Source organism: Rhinolophus ferrumequinum, chromosome 6 (genome assembly GCF_004115265.2).
Source record: "Rhinolophus ferrumequinum isolate MPI-CBG mRhiFer1 chromosome 6, mRhiFer1_v1.p, whole genome shotgun sequence".
Lineage (NCBI taxonomy): Eukaryota > Metazoa > Chordata > Mammalia > Chiroptera > Rhinolophidae > Rhinolophus > Rhinolophus ferrumequinum.
In genome coordinates this window covers 96,440,596-96,456,908 of record NC_046289.1, presented here as the reverse complement: position 1 = coordinate 96,456,908, position 16,313 = coordinate 96,440,596, and the positions used below count along the sequence as shown (strand labels likewise).

The window sequence follows — 16,313 nt, the reverse complement described above, 5'->3', positions numbered from 1 at the left end:
TTGCCGCCTAAGGGCTTCTTAGAATTAGCTTCACTTTGAAGACTATTCAGAACCACAGAGTGGGGTGGGAGCGGCCTCAACGCTTTAAAAGGCTGCAAAATAAATCAAAAGATGAAAGGCGATGTGCGGAGCCAAGAATGCCTCCCCACCCGGCAAAAGCCATGAATTAACCACGCAATCTGTGGTGCAGAGAAGCGCGAGAGGCCCATTCGGGCAGGGGCAGCGTCAGGGGCAGGGACAGTGACAGTGGCGACAGGGCGGGGGCCGGGAGCGCGTGTACCTTCTCTCCGCCGCGGGTTCGCGGCCTCGGGCCTGCGGGTGCCGGCTGCCCCGCAGCACCGGGCCCTGGCGGCTGGCGTCCAGGCCGGCGGGGCCGCGCGGCTCCTCGCGGCTCCGGTGCAGCGGCACCGACGTGCGCACGGCCGACACGACGTGGCCCGCGAAGGCGCGCGCGGGGGTTCCGGGCCGCGGGCCGCCGCGCGCGCGGTACGAGCCGGGCAGGCAGGGCCGCGTCTGCTCCATCACGCCGCCGCTGCAGCTGCGCGAGCAGGCGGACCAGGGGCCCCAGGCGCCCCACACTCCCGGGGCGCCGCCGCCGCCGTCCTCGGGGGCGCCCTCGGCCGCCGCCATCCGCTGCGGGACCTGCGGAGACAGAGGCCGGTTAGGGGACCAGGACACAAGCTCCTGCTTCGCCCTCAGAGGCGTCGGATAACCTGAAAGCCTTGTCCATTAAGAACAAGTAGACTCAGGGCCTGTTTTAAAACCTGAAGAACAAAATGAATATAATCCAGCCTGGGTTATATTTGTGTTTATACCAACACACTCATAAAATATAATTTTAAATAGTTTTTTATGGAGCAAAGGCACGGGTGCTTAGGGCTCACGAAAGTCACGAAGCAGCTCTTGCTTTGGGTGCTATGTATGGCCTTGGAAAGCTCAGTGTGGTGCCCTCACCTCTTCCTGAGGCTTACCCTGCAAGAGTTCCCCTTAACCTCCAGTCAGGCCCTTGGGACTTTTAGAGCCATCCGCCGAGGGTCATATCCCTGCCACCACTTCCAGCAGGGTGACTGGAAGTTTCTGAACCTCTCTGAGTCTCACTGTGTTCTAAAGAAGATGGTAGCTACTTCTCTCAAGGGCTGTAAGGAGGTTTAAGTCAGGTCAACCCTGTTCATAGCACAGTGCTGGGCACTAAATACGTTATTTGTTAGTCGCCATCATGACAATTTTTCCTGCTTCCAGGGTGAATCAGAAGAGGTGAAAAATGTCAGAAAGCTTTGAAGTCCTATCCAGAGGGTGATTCTACACTCCCTTTCATTTAACGCATCGTTTCGCAGAGACCTACTATGCCAGGCACGGTGCGAAGCGTGGGTACACCGGGTTCCTTCATCATGCAGACATGCTCTGAGCTCCAGGTGTATACTAGCGCTGACCTGGGCCCTGGGGATGGAGAGAAAAGCACCCCAGGTCCACATAAATGGCCTGGACCCAGCAGCAGAAGAGCTCTATGCAGCTAGCACAAGATTGGGGGAGGCTCCTAGGGAGATTGGCTGCCCTAGCTTGGTGAGGAGGGGTGTGTGGGGGTGGGTGTGCGTGGGGGAAATGGGTGTTGAGAAGGCATCAGAGATGGAATGACAGTAATAGCTGTAATTACTCAGGCGCTCATTCAGTGCCAGATAACATGTAATCTCCAGTCCGCACAGCACTGGTTGTTATCATCCTCACCTTTCAGAGGTAAGCTTCTCCAGCTGAGGTTCAGAGAATGGGACCTGCCCCAGTCATGTCACCACAGGGTTGGGACTTAAGTCTACCCAGCCCCTAATACCCGAAGCTCCCGCACTCCCTCCTCTCTCCCCAGCAAACAGCTGCTCTTGCACTTCTGGATGCTTCTCCTGGAATGTGCTTCCTTCCCGTGGGACATCATCGAGCAACATTATGACTTTTCTTAGAGTGAGGGTATTTCAGTGAACCTCAGGTTTTCCTCTGAAGTACAAAAAATGCCTCCAGATTACATTATGCTTTTATTATTATTATTTTTAATCTTGGATGTTGGCAGCGTTGTTTGGCCCAAGAGCTCGAAGACCTTTCACACTTGCACACTTCCTCTGTCCTCTCACACTTGCACACCTCCTCTGTCCTTTCAAACTTCCTTTGTCCCTGCAGTACCCAAGTAGTGAGAAGGTCCAGGGACTGTCTTTCCCTGTGTGTGGAATGAACCCAAGGAAGCTGATTTTCTTCATACCACATGGGAATGAGAGATGGCGCTCAGATAACCTCAGAGGGCGGCTGTGGAATTGATGAGGAAACCCACCAAAGTGCCTAAGGTAAGTGCTGGGTAAGTATTTCCACTGCCGTGGCTGAACTGGAGCCACTAAAAGCGAGGGCTCAGTTCTGGGGTACAGTCCTCACCCCAGTACTCAGTCACCCGGAAGCCACGGGGCCTGTTTGACTGGGATCACTTTCCTTCAACTACATCGCAGTGGGCTCTGGAGGACCTTTAGAGCTTACACTGGGTTCTGAAGGTTCAGGGAGTAACCAAGGCAGGGTGAGTGAGAGATGGAACCCAGGGAGCAAGCAGGCTTCTCACCAGAGCATTCAGCCCAGAGCTGGACGTCAGCCAGTCCATGGGACCCCTGTTCAGACAGGCAACGCGCGCGGGCAGAGGTCACGTGGGGTGGAGCCAGCAGGACATGGGGTCGGAGCAAGGGCATGACAGAAGGTTCTGTGACAGGAAGGCTGCAGTTCCTAACCACCCATATGGGAGCAACGTGAACAGCAGATGGGGGATGAGCATAACGAATACGTTCAACTCATCACTCCGAAAGTGGGGGCCCAGGAGAGAGGGCTTTCTGCCCCTTTATGATACAAAACAAACAAAAACCAAGTTTTTGTTCTTTCTTCTCTTTCCTTACATGTCCTGCTTTATTAACATCAAACTGATGGTGGATTCATGGAGATGGTTATGAAAACAAATGTGCCCAACGGAGATAGGGCTTCAGGAAGTAGGAATGACGGGTGTCAAAAAGTGCTGATGAGATAAGTGGGATGGATCTAGTCACACGGAGGCCAGAGTTAACATGATAGATTTTGTGATTCCTTTTTCATTCAACAGTAAAAGGACAGATATATATTATGTGTTATATATATTACATCCTATGTTATATATTATAATTATAGTGCATATTATAATTACACTTATTTCCTATATTATATCTACTTCTTTAATTTTATGTGTATTTTATGTTTTATGTAATAAAAATTTGCATAAATTTTATACAATAAAAAGGGTGATAAATATTAACTAGAAAAAAAAAAAAACAAATGTGCCTAATCAAGCGCCACAATCTTGATCTATCAAGTAACCCCCAAAGTGTGTGTAGTGGGTCAAGTAACCCCCAAAGTGTGTGTAGTGGGTTGAATGGTGACCCTCCCCAAAAGATATGTCCATGCCCTAACCCCCAGAACTTGTGAATGTGACCTTGTTTTTTTTTTCCTAAAAGGGTCATTACAGGTGTACATAAGTAAAGGAACTTGAGATGAGAGCATCCTGCATTTCCTGGGTAGGCCCCATATCCAATGACAAGTGTCCTTGAGACACAGAAGAGAAGACACAGACACAGAGGAGGAGGCCATGTGACCGCCCAGGTAGAGACTAGAGTGATGCCACCACAAGCTGAAAGAAGCAGGGAAGGGGCCTCCAGTAGTAATTGGGAGGGGTGCAACCCTGACGGCACCTGGATTTTGAACTTCTGGCCTCCAGAATTGCAGGGAATAAATTCCTGCTGTTTTCAGCCATCCAGTGTGTGGTGATTTCTTAGAACAGCCTTAGGAAACCAATACAGTGTGACAGTACTTCTGAGACAAGAGAGGAAAGCGCAGAGGCATTTGCCAAGCCCCGTTTGTGTGTCCGGCACTGTGCAAACAGCTCGCCTGCATAGGGGTGGGCTCTGTGGCTCAGGCACCACTAGGCAGCTCCAGGAGACACATTATAGGGCCCCTCAGCCACTCTGGGAGGTTGGTGTTATTTTGTCTCTTTTACAGGACAGAAACTGAGACCCCAAAAGCTGCATAGCTTGTCTACCGTCTCAGGCCAGTGAGGGGCACAGAAAGGACTAGAAGTAAGATCTCCTGACTCCTTCTCTAGTGTTCTTACGTCACCCCTACAGCACGTTGCCTCCGTGACGTTGTTGGTGGAAAACAGAAGGGTGACATGAGCAGAAATAAATCTACTTTGATAGTTCTAATAGAAGGATAACTGGGATAAACAAACAAAGGCAGAAGTCTGTTTCTGACACATTGGGGATTTCAGTTACCCACCACCTCCTCACTTCTCGTTAACATAGATAACTCAGGCACCACCCATACTATTGGAATTAGACAAGCAGCTACACTAAAAATCCACTTCCTAGAACTAATCCCACCCTTAATGTATTTTTCCTTTTGCCAAATTGGGCAGGGTCCCTGGGGGTGGGGGGGAACCATGAAAACACATTCCATCCTATTCCATTGATAAGAGTTCTCCAATGTATAGTAAAATTATGATGAGTGACTTGAAATTCTCTCTCAGTCCCCATGGTAAGAATCCACTCACATGCCCCAGAATTGTATTTGTGTAATATGCAGCCAGAAACAAAGAAAAAAAAAAAGGCAGAAAAACAGAAAGGAAGGAAGGGAGAAAATGCAGAGAAAGAGAAAGGAAGAAAAATCAAAGAAAAAACACAAGGAGGGCTTTAGATGTCAGCGTCTTAGTTGCACCAACCCCCCATCCTCCCTCCACTTCTTCCCAACCCTCCTAATGACGCCCCGCTCCTCCTTTTCTGAGAGTCAAGGAGTTTTCTGTGAGGCAAGATGGGAAAATTTCCAAGCGTCCTGACATATAATATTCCTAAAGTTAGGACTAACTAAGACCTCTGTTAGTCAGTGACAAACAGCAAAACCAAAGAATAAATCAGGGTAAGAGACAAAAACAAACAAATAATGGAAACTCAAAGCCTTGTAGCCAGCAGCATATGATCCCTTCCCTAAGACACAGATGACATGTAAAAACTGAAGGCAGAAAACCTAAGGCGCTTCTAAAATGCACCCTGGACTGCTGATTTTCCTCATTTATAAAAAGGTCTAACAAAGCAGTAAGAAAAAGACAAAAACCCACTGGAAGCAGGGACGCAGGGCATGAACAGGTTCTTTACAGCTGTTGTGGACTGAATGTATCCCCTCCAAATTAGTATGTTGAACACCTAACCCTTGTCGATGGCATTTGGAGACGGGGCACTTGGGAATCAATTAGGTTTATATAATGTCATGTGGGTGGGACCCTCATGATGGGATTTGTGTCCTTATAAGAAGAAGAAAGGCCGGAGCACTCTTCTCCCCACTAACCTCTCTCTCTGTCTCCCTCCCTTCTCCGCCACCCACCCCCGCCCTTCCCCCACCACCACCATGTGAGGACATAGCAAGAAGCCAGCAATCAGCAAGCCAGGAACAGAGCCCTCACGGGGAAACCAAATCTGCCAGGCCATTAATCTTGGATTTCCTAATCTCCAGAACTAAGAGATAAACTCCTGTTGTTTAAGCCACCCAGGCTACGGCATTTTGTTATAGCAGTCCCAGCTGACTAATATAATAGGAAAATATGTACTATCTATGAAAACTGAATAACATCATATGTAATCAAATAAACGCAAAATAAAACAACAGAATTCCATTTCATACCCATTACATTGGTACAGATTCTAAAGTTTGATAATGCTGCCATGGCAAGACCGTTCACTGCTAATGTGAGTCTAAATTGGGGCAACTTCTTTGGAGGGACCTTCACAATATCTAGCAAAAATTTAAATGCACCTATCCTTCAGCCCGGCAGCTTTACTTCTACTCACTCGCTCTATAGAGATACTCAAAACTAATGCATAAAGTTGTATAAGTTGTGTTATAGACTTCACTGCACCCTTTTTTTAAAGAACAAAACAAAAACCAAATTTAGGAAACAACCTAAATGTCCAGGAATAGGAGCTTGGTTAAGTAAAATCTAATCAGTCCAAACAACGGAATACAATATCTCTGTTAGAGTAAGGTAGGCATATCTGTTAAAGTGGACAGCTGTCCATAATGTATTAATTAGTGAAGAAAAAAACCAAGAAGTATAATAGAACAGTATACAGAGAATAAACCTATTTGCAGATATCTCTCTTTAAGCATTAGGTTGAAACATAAACAATTGCTGATATTTGACCATTCTTGATCTACAAAAATGCAATTTCATGATTCATTGTTTCAAATGATTCACATGATTCAACCTAATAATATGAGTGGTTCTCTAATTCAGCAATGCAAAGAGCCCAATTAGACAACCTTTTCCCACCAAACTGGGCAGCATGAGCGAAAAAGCAAAATGGAGTGTGGCCTCCTCACCCATCTGCCACCATCTTCATGTCACTGGCCAGTTGCCCCTTGGGGTCACCTCTACAGCTTGGAGCAGCTAGCAGGCCAGACCCATCAGCAGATGTTTAACAAATGACACCAATAACAACTACCATTTATTTAATACGGAGTATGGGCCAAGCAAGGGGCTAATTGCTTTATACTTATTATCTAATTTAATCCTCAAAATAGCCACGTGAAAAAGCTATTATCTATCCTCCCTTTCTAGATGAAAACCTGAGACTTAAAGAGGATGAGTCACAGAGTTAATAAAATTCCTAACAGTTTACAAGCACACACGGGACATCTCCTTTGGAGATTTCCAGCAATATTTGGATTGATCTTTGGGTTGATTAAGATTCTGCACTGTTCACCACATGTGAAGAGAAGGCCACTAAAATTTGAGTGTTTTTTTTTTTTTTAATTGGGGAATATTGGGGAACAGTGATTGTTTTTCCAGGGCCCATCAGCTCCAAGTGAAGTCATTGTCCTTCAATCTAGTTGTGGAGGGTACAGGTCAGCTCCAAGGCCAGTCACCATTTTCAATCTCAGTTGCCGGGGGCGCAGCCCAGCATCCCATATGGGAATTGAACCGGCAACCTTGTTGTTGAGAGCTCGTGCTCTAACCAACTGAGCCAATCGGCCGCTCCTCCGGAAGCTCAGCAGTCCCTCATTGTCTTCAATCTAGTTGTGGAGGGCACAGCTCACTGATCCATGTGGGAATCGAACCGGCACCCTGTTGTTAAGAGCTCGCGCTCTAACCAACTGAGCCATCCCACTGTCCCAAGAGAGATTATTTTTAAATGGCCTCATATGCATAGATTGCTGGGCCCTAAGAAAATTCAGGGTAAAGTTATTTAATTAATCGGAAAAAGAAAACAAACAAAAATGAACAAAAGAGATCTTCCATTATGGAAGACCATATGCTGCGGTAAGGACAGGAGTAGGTAATGAAGTTCATGTTGGATGGCTTCCACCTTCTATGAAAGAAGTAAGAACTGCCACTGAAAGAAGGGGAGGGACAAACGGGAGAATTCTAGAAAGAGAAGGTGATTAGGACTAGCGAAAATATCCTTTATCTGCCTGAACTGCTTTAACGCAAGCCCCAAGTCTGATACTCACAAGATTCATTTCAAGGATTGTTATTTCCCTTTTGTGGATGTGGTCACTGAGGTACTGAGCGCTCTAGTGCATGAAGCATGGGCTTTGAAAACAATCATGCAAATGTGACAGTGTTGTGGGGAGGTGAAACAATGAGGTAAAACATCACACGCACTCTGCCAGTCATCCAGCGGGAACATAGACCTCCATGTCATCTCTTCATTGGGAGACCTTACAGCACCAGTCAAAAGTTTTATCTGCGTAAGCAGCAGATCCAGCCCTCAAACCAAACTGGTGCCCTTTCCATTCCACTGGAGGTTTTAAAGAATAGGAGCAGGGTGGGTGTAGGGGTAAGAGAACAGCATCAAAGAGAAGCTTTTCCATGGGACTAAAGTACACAATACTAAGCCATACCCCTTTCTCCAGAGATGATAGGTCCTGCCTAGAGTGAGGCTAGAGTCAAGGGAGATATGTATATTTTGGATAAAATCCTTCAATCCTTCTATTATCCCCTTCCTCATATAAAAACACCTGCTTGATGTTATCGGACCTCTCTAAATAGTCACGATGGGGCATGAGCCAGGGAGCAGAAAAAGAGGAAGGCATTCAGAGACGTAGGAAATCAGCATAGTCACGTCCCTATTTAACTCAACGTGGGCCACGCAAAAGAAGAGGTTGTGGCAGAACTAGAGGGGCGACTGAAATCCCCCAAAGAGTCGGGGTTTGCAGTTGGATGCTGTAACTAACAACAGTTTGGGATAGGTTGCATGGAAGTTGATGTTTGGCGGAGATGACTATGTAAATGTGTCTCAGTGGTGAGGTGTGGATGTCGGGCAGCCTGGTAATCATTGTCCTTTCCCTGGGCCCTTTAGGAGTCACCTCTCCACACTGGATGAAGTGTGGTGGGAATGTATTTCAGGGCCTTGCCAGCTGAAGCCAAGGTGTCAGCGTGGGCCGCCTGGACACTCCCTCCCTGGAACGTGACTCTCCAGGAAAGTGATCCAGAGACCACGAACGGCGCGGGTCCTTCACCCTAGCAGCAGCTCCCCTGACCCCACTGGTTATGCTCTGAGACTACAAATGGCTCCATGTCACACATCACTTCCGGCATACAGCGATTTCTGTCAAATAAAAACATTACGGTGTGTCCTCATCCACCCTATTCACCGGATCTAGCATGAGTGACTTCTCCAAAAGTCAAAATGACCATGAAAGATAAATGTCTTGAATCAATTCAGCACATCGAGGCAGCCATGACAGTGCCACTGAGGACACTCACGAAAGAGGACTTCCAGAACTGTTTCAGAAAGTGGCAAAAACAATGGGATAAGTGTGTTCAAAGCAAGGGGGAGTATCTTGAGGGGGATTAATGGCAATATGTCTTTTACTGTAATAATTTTTTTATTGAAACATTCACCATATTGTTTGCTCACACCTCATGTTTCTCTTGCTCTTGGTGTTGCCTCTGTACCCACCTGTCTCCTGGCTCATTCTGCTAAATTCCCCAATGCTTATGTGAGTTTCTGTTGCTTGCAGTAAAGAACCCTAAATCATATCTAAATGATTGCAAATATCATAATATACAGATAAAGTTTGGTAACCAAGACAACATGAAATAAGCCGGTCTACCTTTGGCCCAGGGCTTGGAGGAGAGAAGGCAGCAACTGGGATAACCACAGGCGGTCTGGCCTTGCCAGAAGCCTAGGGATTAAGGGCTGGAGGATTCGTATAGAGATAGCAGTTGACCATGGTCAGCGTAACCAGAGAAACAAGGTCTCCATGAAACAGGATGGACTAAGCAAATGAGGATCAGAGGGACAGACAGGAAGTGATCTTAGAGGCGAGCAGGAAAGGCAGCAGCAGAGCCACTGTGGCTGTGTTTTATTTCATCATCATCTTTTTAAGGGGGATGAACACATATGACTATAATAGAAGGGTGCTCAAATAAATGAGGGCTTAATAACTCAATGAAATATCATAATCATGAACAACACAGAGCAATGCAGAAATGGTCTTGTAACACAATATTAAGTGAAAAATGCCAAATACAAACTTGTAACTATACCATGATTATAATAATATAAAGAGTCTGTAGGCATATGAACAAAGCCTGGAAGGGGACATGGAAAAATGAAAACATATGATCTGTTACTGAAGCTAGACCCCGGGTAAGTTTTCTTGTAATTTTAAAAAAGTTCAGTCATGGTTACAATATTGCTTGCTCAATAAATAAAAATAAATAGATTAAATGGAGAAAAATTCAGAACAGATTTTGGGGGGTGTGAGGCATGGAGAAAACCAAGAGTTGATGGTAGTCCTTGTCACAGAAAGCCCGGAATTTCTCATCACCACCAGTAAATCCGTAACTAGGAACAGCTCTAAATGTTTTCAATGTATTTGGTTTCGGTCCTAATGTAAAATCATGTAAGATTTCACTGGTTTCTAATTTTCTTTCTACAAAATTAAACCCACCATCTGTTCTTCATAGAAAACAAGTCACATGCAAAGTCTGAAATTCTCAAGTCTCATTCTAGGAGAGACTGGAAAAAGGAGGTTTGGTTTTAGCCACATAACCAAGTTGACACCCTAAAGCAAACATTACAAAAATACATTTTGGAGTGTAAGCCCCACGAGCAGAGTTTCGGACAGCTGAGAGCAAATGTAAGCGGGAACATACAGCTGGCAGCTCAGCTAGGACATCTGTTACCTGGGACCCTGTGCAAGAGTACAGGGAGATGGTGCCACTTGACAAAGAGGGTCCAAACTCAAACCAGATCTAAGTGAGGGGCCACCAGGATGGTTTCTTCTGAGACCCAAATTCAACCTTACATCTCAATCACCTCCCCTGACTCAGACACAACACAATGCACAGGTCCCAAAGCTTACCTCGCAGCATGAGCGTCAACGCCAGCAGCTGCAAAGCAACAGTAAGAACATCACCAACAAGGGAGACCAGAGCCTTGAACATTGGGTCAGAATCCCACACGTAGTCATTTCGATAGGAATGAGTTCTGCACATGCATTTCAGGAACAGTCCCAAGGCTGAGTTTGCACGAAACCATGACAAAGGAGGAGTGAGTGGAGGCCAAAGCAGAGATAGAGAAAAGGGGAAAGAGAAAGACCAAGTCTTAGCTAAAGCATGAGCCACAGAGAGGAGAAAACCGCTGAGTGCAGCCATCCAAAAGCTAAGCGGGTGGGAATTCAGTTGCCCTGCAAACGAGCTCTGTGTGCAGCGCCTTAAGACCTGTGTCCTTCCAGGTGGGGAATCCTTACAGGAACAATCTCAGATACGTGACACTCTACCATATGCACCCATATATACGGTACTGAGTATACAGTCTGACCCAAACACTGGAGAACAACATAGATGGACCCTTGTTCACCTGTTCCTAGTTTTGTGTTGTCTCTCCACCTGTGACCCCCAGGGTACCTGCAACATAGCCAACCTCACATCTACTTGAGATGCGCAGATTCCTGGCTCCTACGTCACACCTAGTGAATAAGAACCTCTGCGGTGAGGCCGAGGAATAAGCATGTCAAACAAGCTTCCCTAGTGATTTGAATGCATCCCCTGGTGTGAGAATCACTGGCTACCAGATACCTCAAAGCAGAAAGCACTCCACTGAGCTTACCCTCCAGGCTTTGGCTTTCCACCATACGCCACTGCTACTTCCTGAACCCCCAAAAGCTCTAGCCACATTATTTTATTACCCTCAAATTGCCTGCTTTTTGGTCCACCCCTTCCGCTTCTGCCATGCAAGTTGAGGCCAACCTGGAGTTTATCGTATGAGACAGGAAAACATTGGCGGACTGATACCTGCCTCACATGGGAACCCCGCCAACCAGACTCCATTTGAAATGTACTTTTATAGCAGCAACAGGAACTGTAGAAAGATGAAAGAAGAGGGAGGGGAAGTCTCATGGGAGACCCTGGACTGGGCCCTGCGTTCCGGTCCCGTCTGCTGTGACTCACTCCGAGATCTGGGGCAAGCCTGTCTTGTGGCTCTAGACTTCGGTTTCCCTATCAGTAACATGAGCCGGTTTGGCTTGATGAGGGCCGGGGTGCCTTCCAGTGCTAACAGGCTCTGATTTTTCCTGGAAGAGCGCTTACATTCCTTGCCATGTATTGATTCCCTCCTAGAACCGCAACAGAGCGAGGCAGTCCCACAGGTTGTGCTGAGGGCTACCCACTGCCAGCAAAGGACAGGCTCTACGCACAGGAGATCTTCCCTACATGCAGTGCAAAGGAGGCCGGATGCGTGGCCACACATTCAAAGGCAGGGCCCTGCCAAAATGATGGAATGAGGTAAATATTTGGATGTGGTCGACATAATCGGGAACACTCCCACTTCTGAAATTGACCTGACTCTTTCATCACCAGCCACATGGAAACCGTCCTCCGTTCTAACCAAAAAATAACGCAGAGCATGTGCCTGGGTACCGAGTCTGCCTCGTGTTGCTGCACAGTTACTCAGGAAACAGAAGCAGATGTCTGTCTGTGCGATGCCTGGGTGTGTTCTTTTGTTCCTGTGGCGAGTCCATTTGGCCTCATGCTCTCGACAGCAATTGCCTCTGCAACCCAAGCCAAGCAGGACAGTCAAAATAATGAGTAATCCACACAGTGAAGAGTGTGGGGAACAACAATCTTCCAGCACAGGATTCTGCCTGGTGACTTGGCCACCTGCAGCTGGGTCAATAGCTGGCCCTCTCCAGGAAGTGGCTGGAGCCAGCAGGCTCCTGAAAGGCGGGCCATGCAAAAGCCTGTCACTGGAAGTTACTGTCAGCAGCCAGCGCAGAGTATAGCACACAGTAGGTGTTCTACAAATACTTTGCTGAATGAATGAGGCTGCACACAGATTGAGATGAGACCCTATTCAGATTCCCTGCCTGTCTTTTCCTTGCCCACTCAGGTCTCCTCATGCCACCAGAGCTACTTTTTTTAAATCTAGCCCTGCTGTGTTACTCCCTTGCTTATCAATGTCTCTCGAGTTCTCATTCTCCAAATGATGAGATCCAAACTTATTCTTTGATGTGGCATTTGAATCCTTTCATAATCTGGCCTCACACTTCCTTTCCAGCTTCAACTCCACCACGGCTCTCCCCCCAGCCCCAACGCTCACACAGAGCACGACGATGTAGGATATGCCCTTTCTCTTTCTGCCTTCACCAAGCCGCTCTCTCAGCTCCAATGTTCTCTCCCTTCTCCTCTTCTTCTCTACCTATGAACTTCTAACTCAGCTGCTAAGACCTTTCCCACCCAGGTCAAACGGTCTCTCTCCCAAGCTCCAGAGCCATTATACACATCCCTCTCCACAGCACCTGCCACCTGGCACTGTAATTACCTGTGCATACAACCATCTCCCAAACAACACTGTGAGCTTCCCAAGGCAGGGATTACGGCTTACTTACCTTTGTGTTCCATCTAATCTCACTAACAGCACCTCATACAGAGTCTGTCTCCTGGCAGGACCTCAGGAAACATGTGACGGATGGATGGATGAATAACACATGGTTGAATGAATGACACATGTACCTCAACTGCTTGATTTTCTGCCCATTTGCTCTGGGAAGTGTCAAACACCTCCTCTCTGCATAACAGCCCATGTCATGGCCATTCAGGCACCTGGCTGGTAATCTCTGGTACCTCTACTGCTTTCCTTGTTCCATGTCCCTATAGGACAAGAGGCTGACGATCCAAATGGTAGTTCTCCCGTCTCTTCAAAGTAATGTCCTCAGCATTTCACCCCTGAACTACCTCCTACTTGTTGAAACTTTCTCTCTCCTTGACTCCAGGACGCCATACCATCCTGGGTTTCCTCCTAACTTTCTAGCTGTCTTCTCCTCTTTTCCTGATTGAGTTCTTCTTCTATCTGCTGGCTCCTCCCCTACTCTTTTATCTGCTCCTCAAGTGCTAGGGTTCCATTCTGGGCCTTCCAATCTTACCCAACCCTTATTGCAGGGTGATACTGTAGCATCAACAATAATCTCCATGCTGAGGTCTCCCTTATCCATAGGTAGCCCCAAACTCTCTCCCAAACCCTATTCATATGTATAGTTACATTCCCAATGGCCAACTCGACGTATCTACCAGGATGACGCACGGGATTTCCGTACTCAGTATGTCACCTAACCAGGATCTGAATATCTGCTCCGTCTTCTGAACTCTCAACTTTCTGGTTCATCTTCCACCCCCTGCTCCAAATGGACACAAAATTCTACCAGTTTTACCTCAAAAGTATCTCTGAACACTGTCCCTTTTTCTCCATCCTCATGGCCCAGGGTTGGATCAAGGCCTTTTGCTCTTACCTGGTCTCTGTCCCTCCAATCCCCCTTTCCCTACCTCCAGAATTACACTCTTAAACATCACATCACCCAAGTCCATGTTTATTGACCTGCTTGAGCTCCCCTTTGTCTCCAGGACTAAATCCAGTCCCCCCACCTGGCTCAACAGACCCTTTGCCCTTTGGCTTCTGCCTCGCCCCACAGCTTCCCCTGTCAGCACTCTCCCATTCTCAACTTCTCACTCCACCACACCAAGCCTTTACACCACTCTGCGCCTCAGACAACCCATGGCACTGGCCTCGAAAACCCGCCCTCACCCCCAGCCTAGTTCACCTGGTAAATTCCTGCTCATCCTTCAAGACCTACTGAATGTCACACCGTCTGTGTAAACTACCCCAGCTCCCCAGGCAACGACAGTTGTGTCCTTTAGACACCACAGCATTTTGAGCACATTTCACTATATTACATTATAATTTCCATTTGTATGTGTCTCATACCCCAAGTTGCAAAACAAAACAAGTTGCAAAAAAATAAATCTCCCATGTTAATTTAGTCGTATGTTGTTTTTATTTCTTTGTTTGTTTTTTAAGGAGGGTGCAGCTCGCAGTGGCCCATGCGGGAATCAAACCAGCAACCTTGGTGTTATCAGCACTACACTCTAACCAACTGAGCTAACCGGTCACCCATCTCCTATGCTAATTTAAAAACTGAGTAAATAGAAAACTGAAAAAAAAAAATTCATATTAACAATATTGATTTCATGTGATAGATGGTTAACGGAACTAAACAGACATTGTTGGGTGAGACTGTAGGAGGTATGTAAGTCTTTGAAGTTTCTCTTATTGACTAGATTCTTTTGAATTTGAGCACAATGGACCATTGTTTGTGTTATTTTTTTTTCCTTTTGAAAAATGAACTTGTTTTAAACCACCAATCCATTATATTGAAGGGCCAATCTATAGGGCTCAGAACATTTTAAATGCTGCTTAATGAAAAAAAATCACTACCATTTACCACCGCATTTACTGCTAATGAGCTATTGTGAGCTGGGCCACAAAAGATAGAACCTGGCAATACAGCTGATGGTGGACATGGTTCCAAGCTCTACAGAACAGGGTTTGGGGAGATTGGTGCCTCGCCTCGTATCTGAATATCTCCCTCCTTTTATGGACTCGAAAATTTAAAAACCTCTTCTCTCTAAAATGGAGGTATTTAGTTAATAAACTATCAGATTATGTAGCATAGACTCAGGTTGATATTTTTAGGTTATCATCAAAATGAAATTCTAAATTAAAAAAAAATGTAATTTAAGTTGCTGACCACCAAGAATATACCCAAGATTCCAGGACCTATGGGTCCTCAGTTTACAAAACATTGTTTTAATTTTAAAGAAAAATTGCAGACGAGGCTGGCGGCCAGGATTTGCCTCCAGGTTGGGCGGACTCCAAAGCTCAGCGTCTTCTCTCTGCCCCATAGCGCTTCATTCTCAAGAACACTGGGTACCAAAGGGCTTTGCAGACCATAAAGTTCTACACAATTGTCAGTTTTGGCTTTGGTTGTTATTACTTACATATGTAAAAGAACAAACTTTAGAAAAGGAACGGGTGTATTTCAGGAAATGCCCTGTCTTGCACAACACAATACCTCTGTGAGGAGACAATAATCATATCAATTCTTCCCCCATATTAAAAAGGTTACAACTCAAATCTGGTATAATGTGATTGAGGAGAAGAAGATATTATTTACATGCTCCATGGGAGCAGGTCATGGCAATAGGTAAGTAGAAAGCCTAGGCCCCTCCAACAAAGGAAAAGAAGCTGATGATCAGGGACCCAGGTACAAATGTGATTGGAAAAGCTCTGCTTTCTCGGGTACCCTTGAGCAGCCATCCCTGAGTGAGCTGCCATAGGCTGGGCTGCAAACAAAATTCCCAACTGTATCATTGCCAAAGTCCATTGAAATTATCTGGTTACCCTTTTGAGATTCTTCCCATCATACCTAACGACTTATAAAATCTATCTCCCTGTGTTGAAATAGCCTCTCTTTGATTCTTGAAGAAAGAGGGGCAATTAACATGTACCGAGCTGCCCATGGGCCATCACTCTTACTAACTTACTTCATTGGATCCTCAAAGCTGGCTCCGCCTATCAATCAGACCTTAACTCAGATGTCACCTCCTCAAAGAGACTTCACTGGCCACACCATCTAAGTAGCGAATGCACATGGGCACACGCGCACACACACATGCATACACACTCATGTATATACACACGTGCATACACACACATGCACACACACGTGCACACGTGCATACACACACGCACACGCACACTGTCTCTACTTTGCCCTGCTCCATCTTCCTCATCGCAGTTATTACAGTCTGAAATGCTCTCATTTGCTTGCTTGTTTATGGTCTGTTCCTCCCACCTGACATAGAAATGGCTCATTATGTAAGAGGATCTTGTGTCTGTTATTCGCTTCTAGTCCCAGCCCCTATAACAGAGCCTGGCACA

The 16,313-nt window shown here is 46.4% G+C and overlaps 1 protein-coding gene across 1 annotated transcript in view; it reads right to left on the bottom strand.

Annotated features, from left to right (window-relative positions):
- Window positions 1–16,313, bottom strand: part of THSD4 (thrombospondin type 1 domain containing 4) — a 585,321-nt gene that overhangs the window by 503,477 nt on the left and 65,531 nt on the right. Inside the window, exon 4 of the mRNA XM_033109294.1 lies at window positions 281–642. Coding sequence (XP_032965185.1) covers window positions 281–642 — 362 coding nt within the window. The remainder of the gene's footprint in view (window positions 1–280; window positions 643–16,313) is intronic.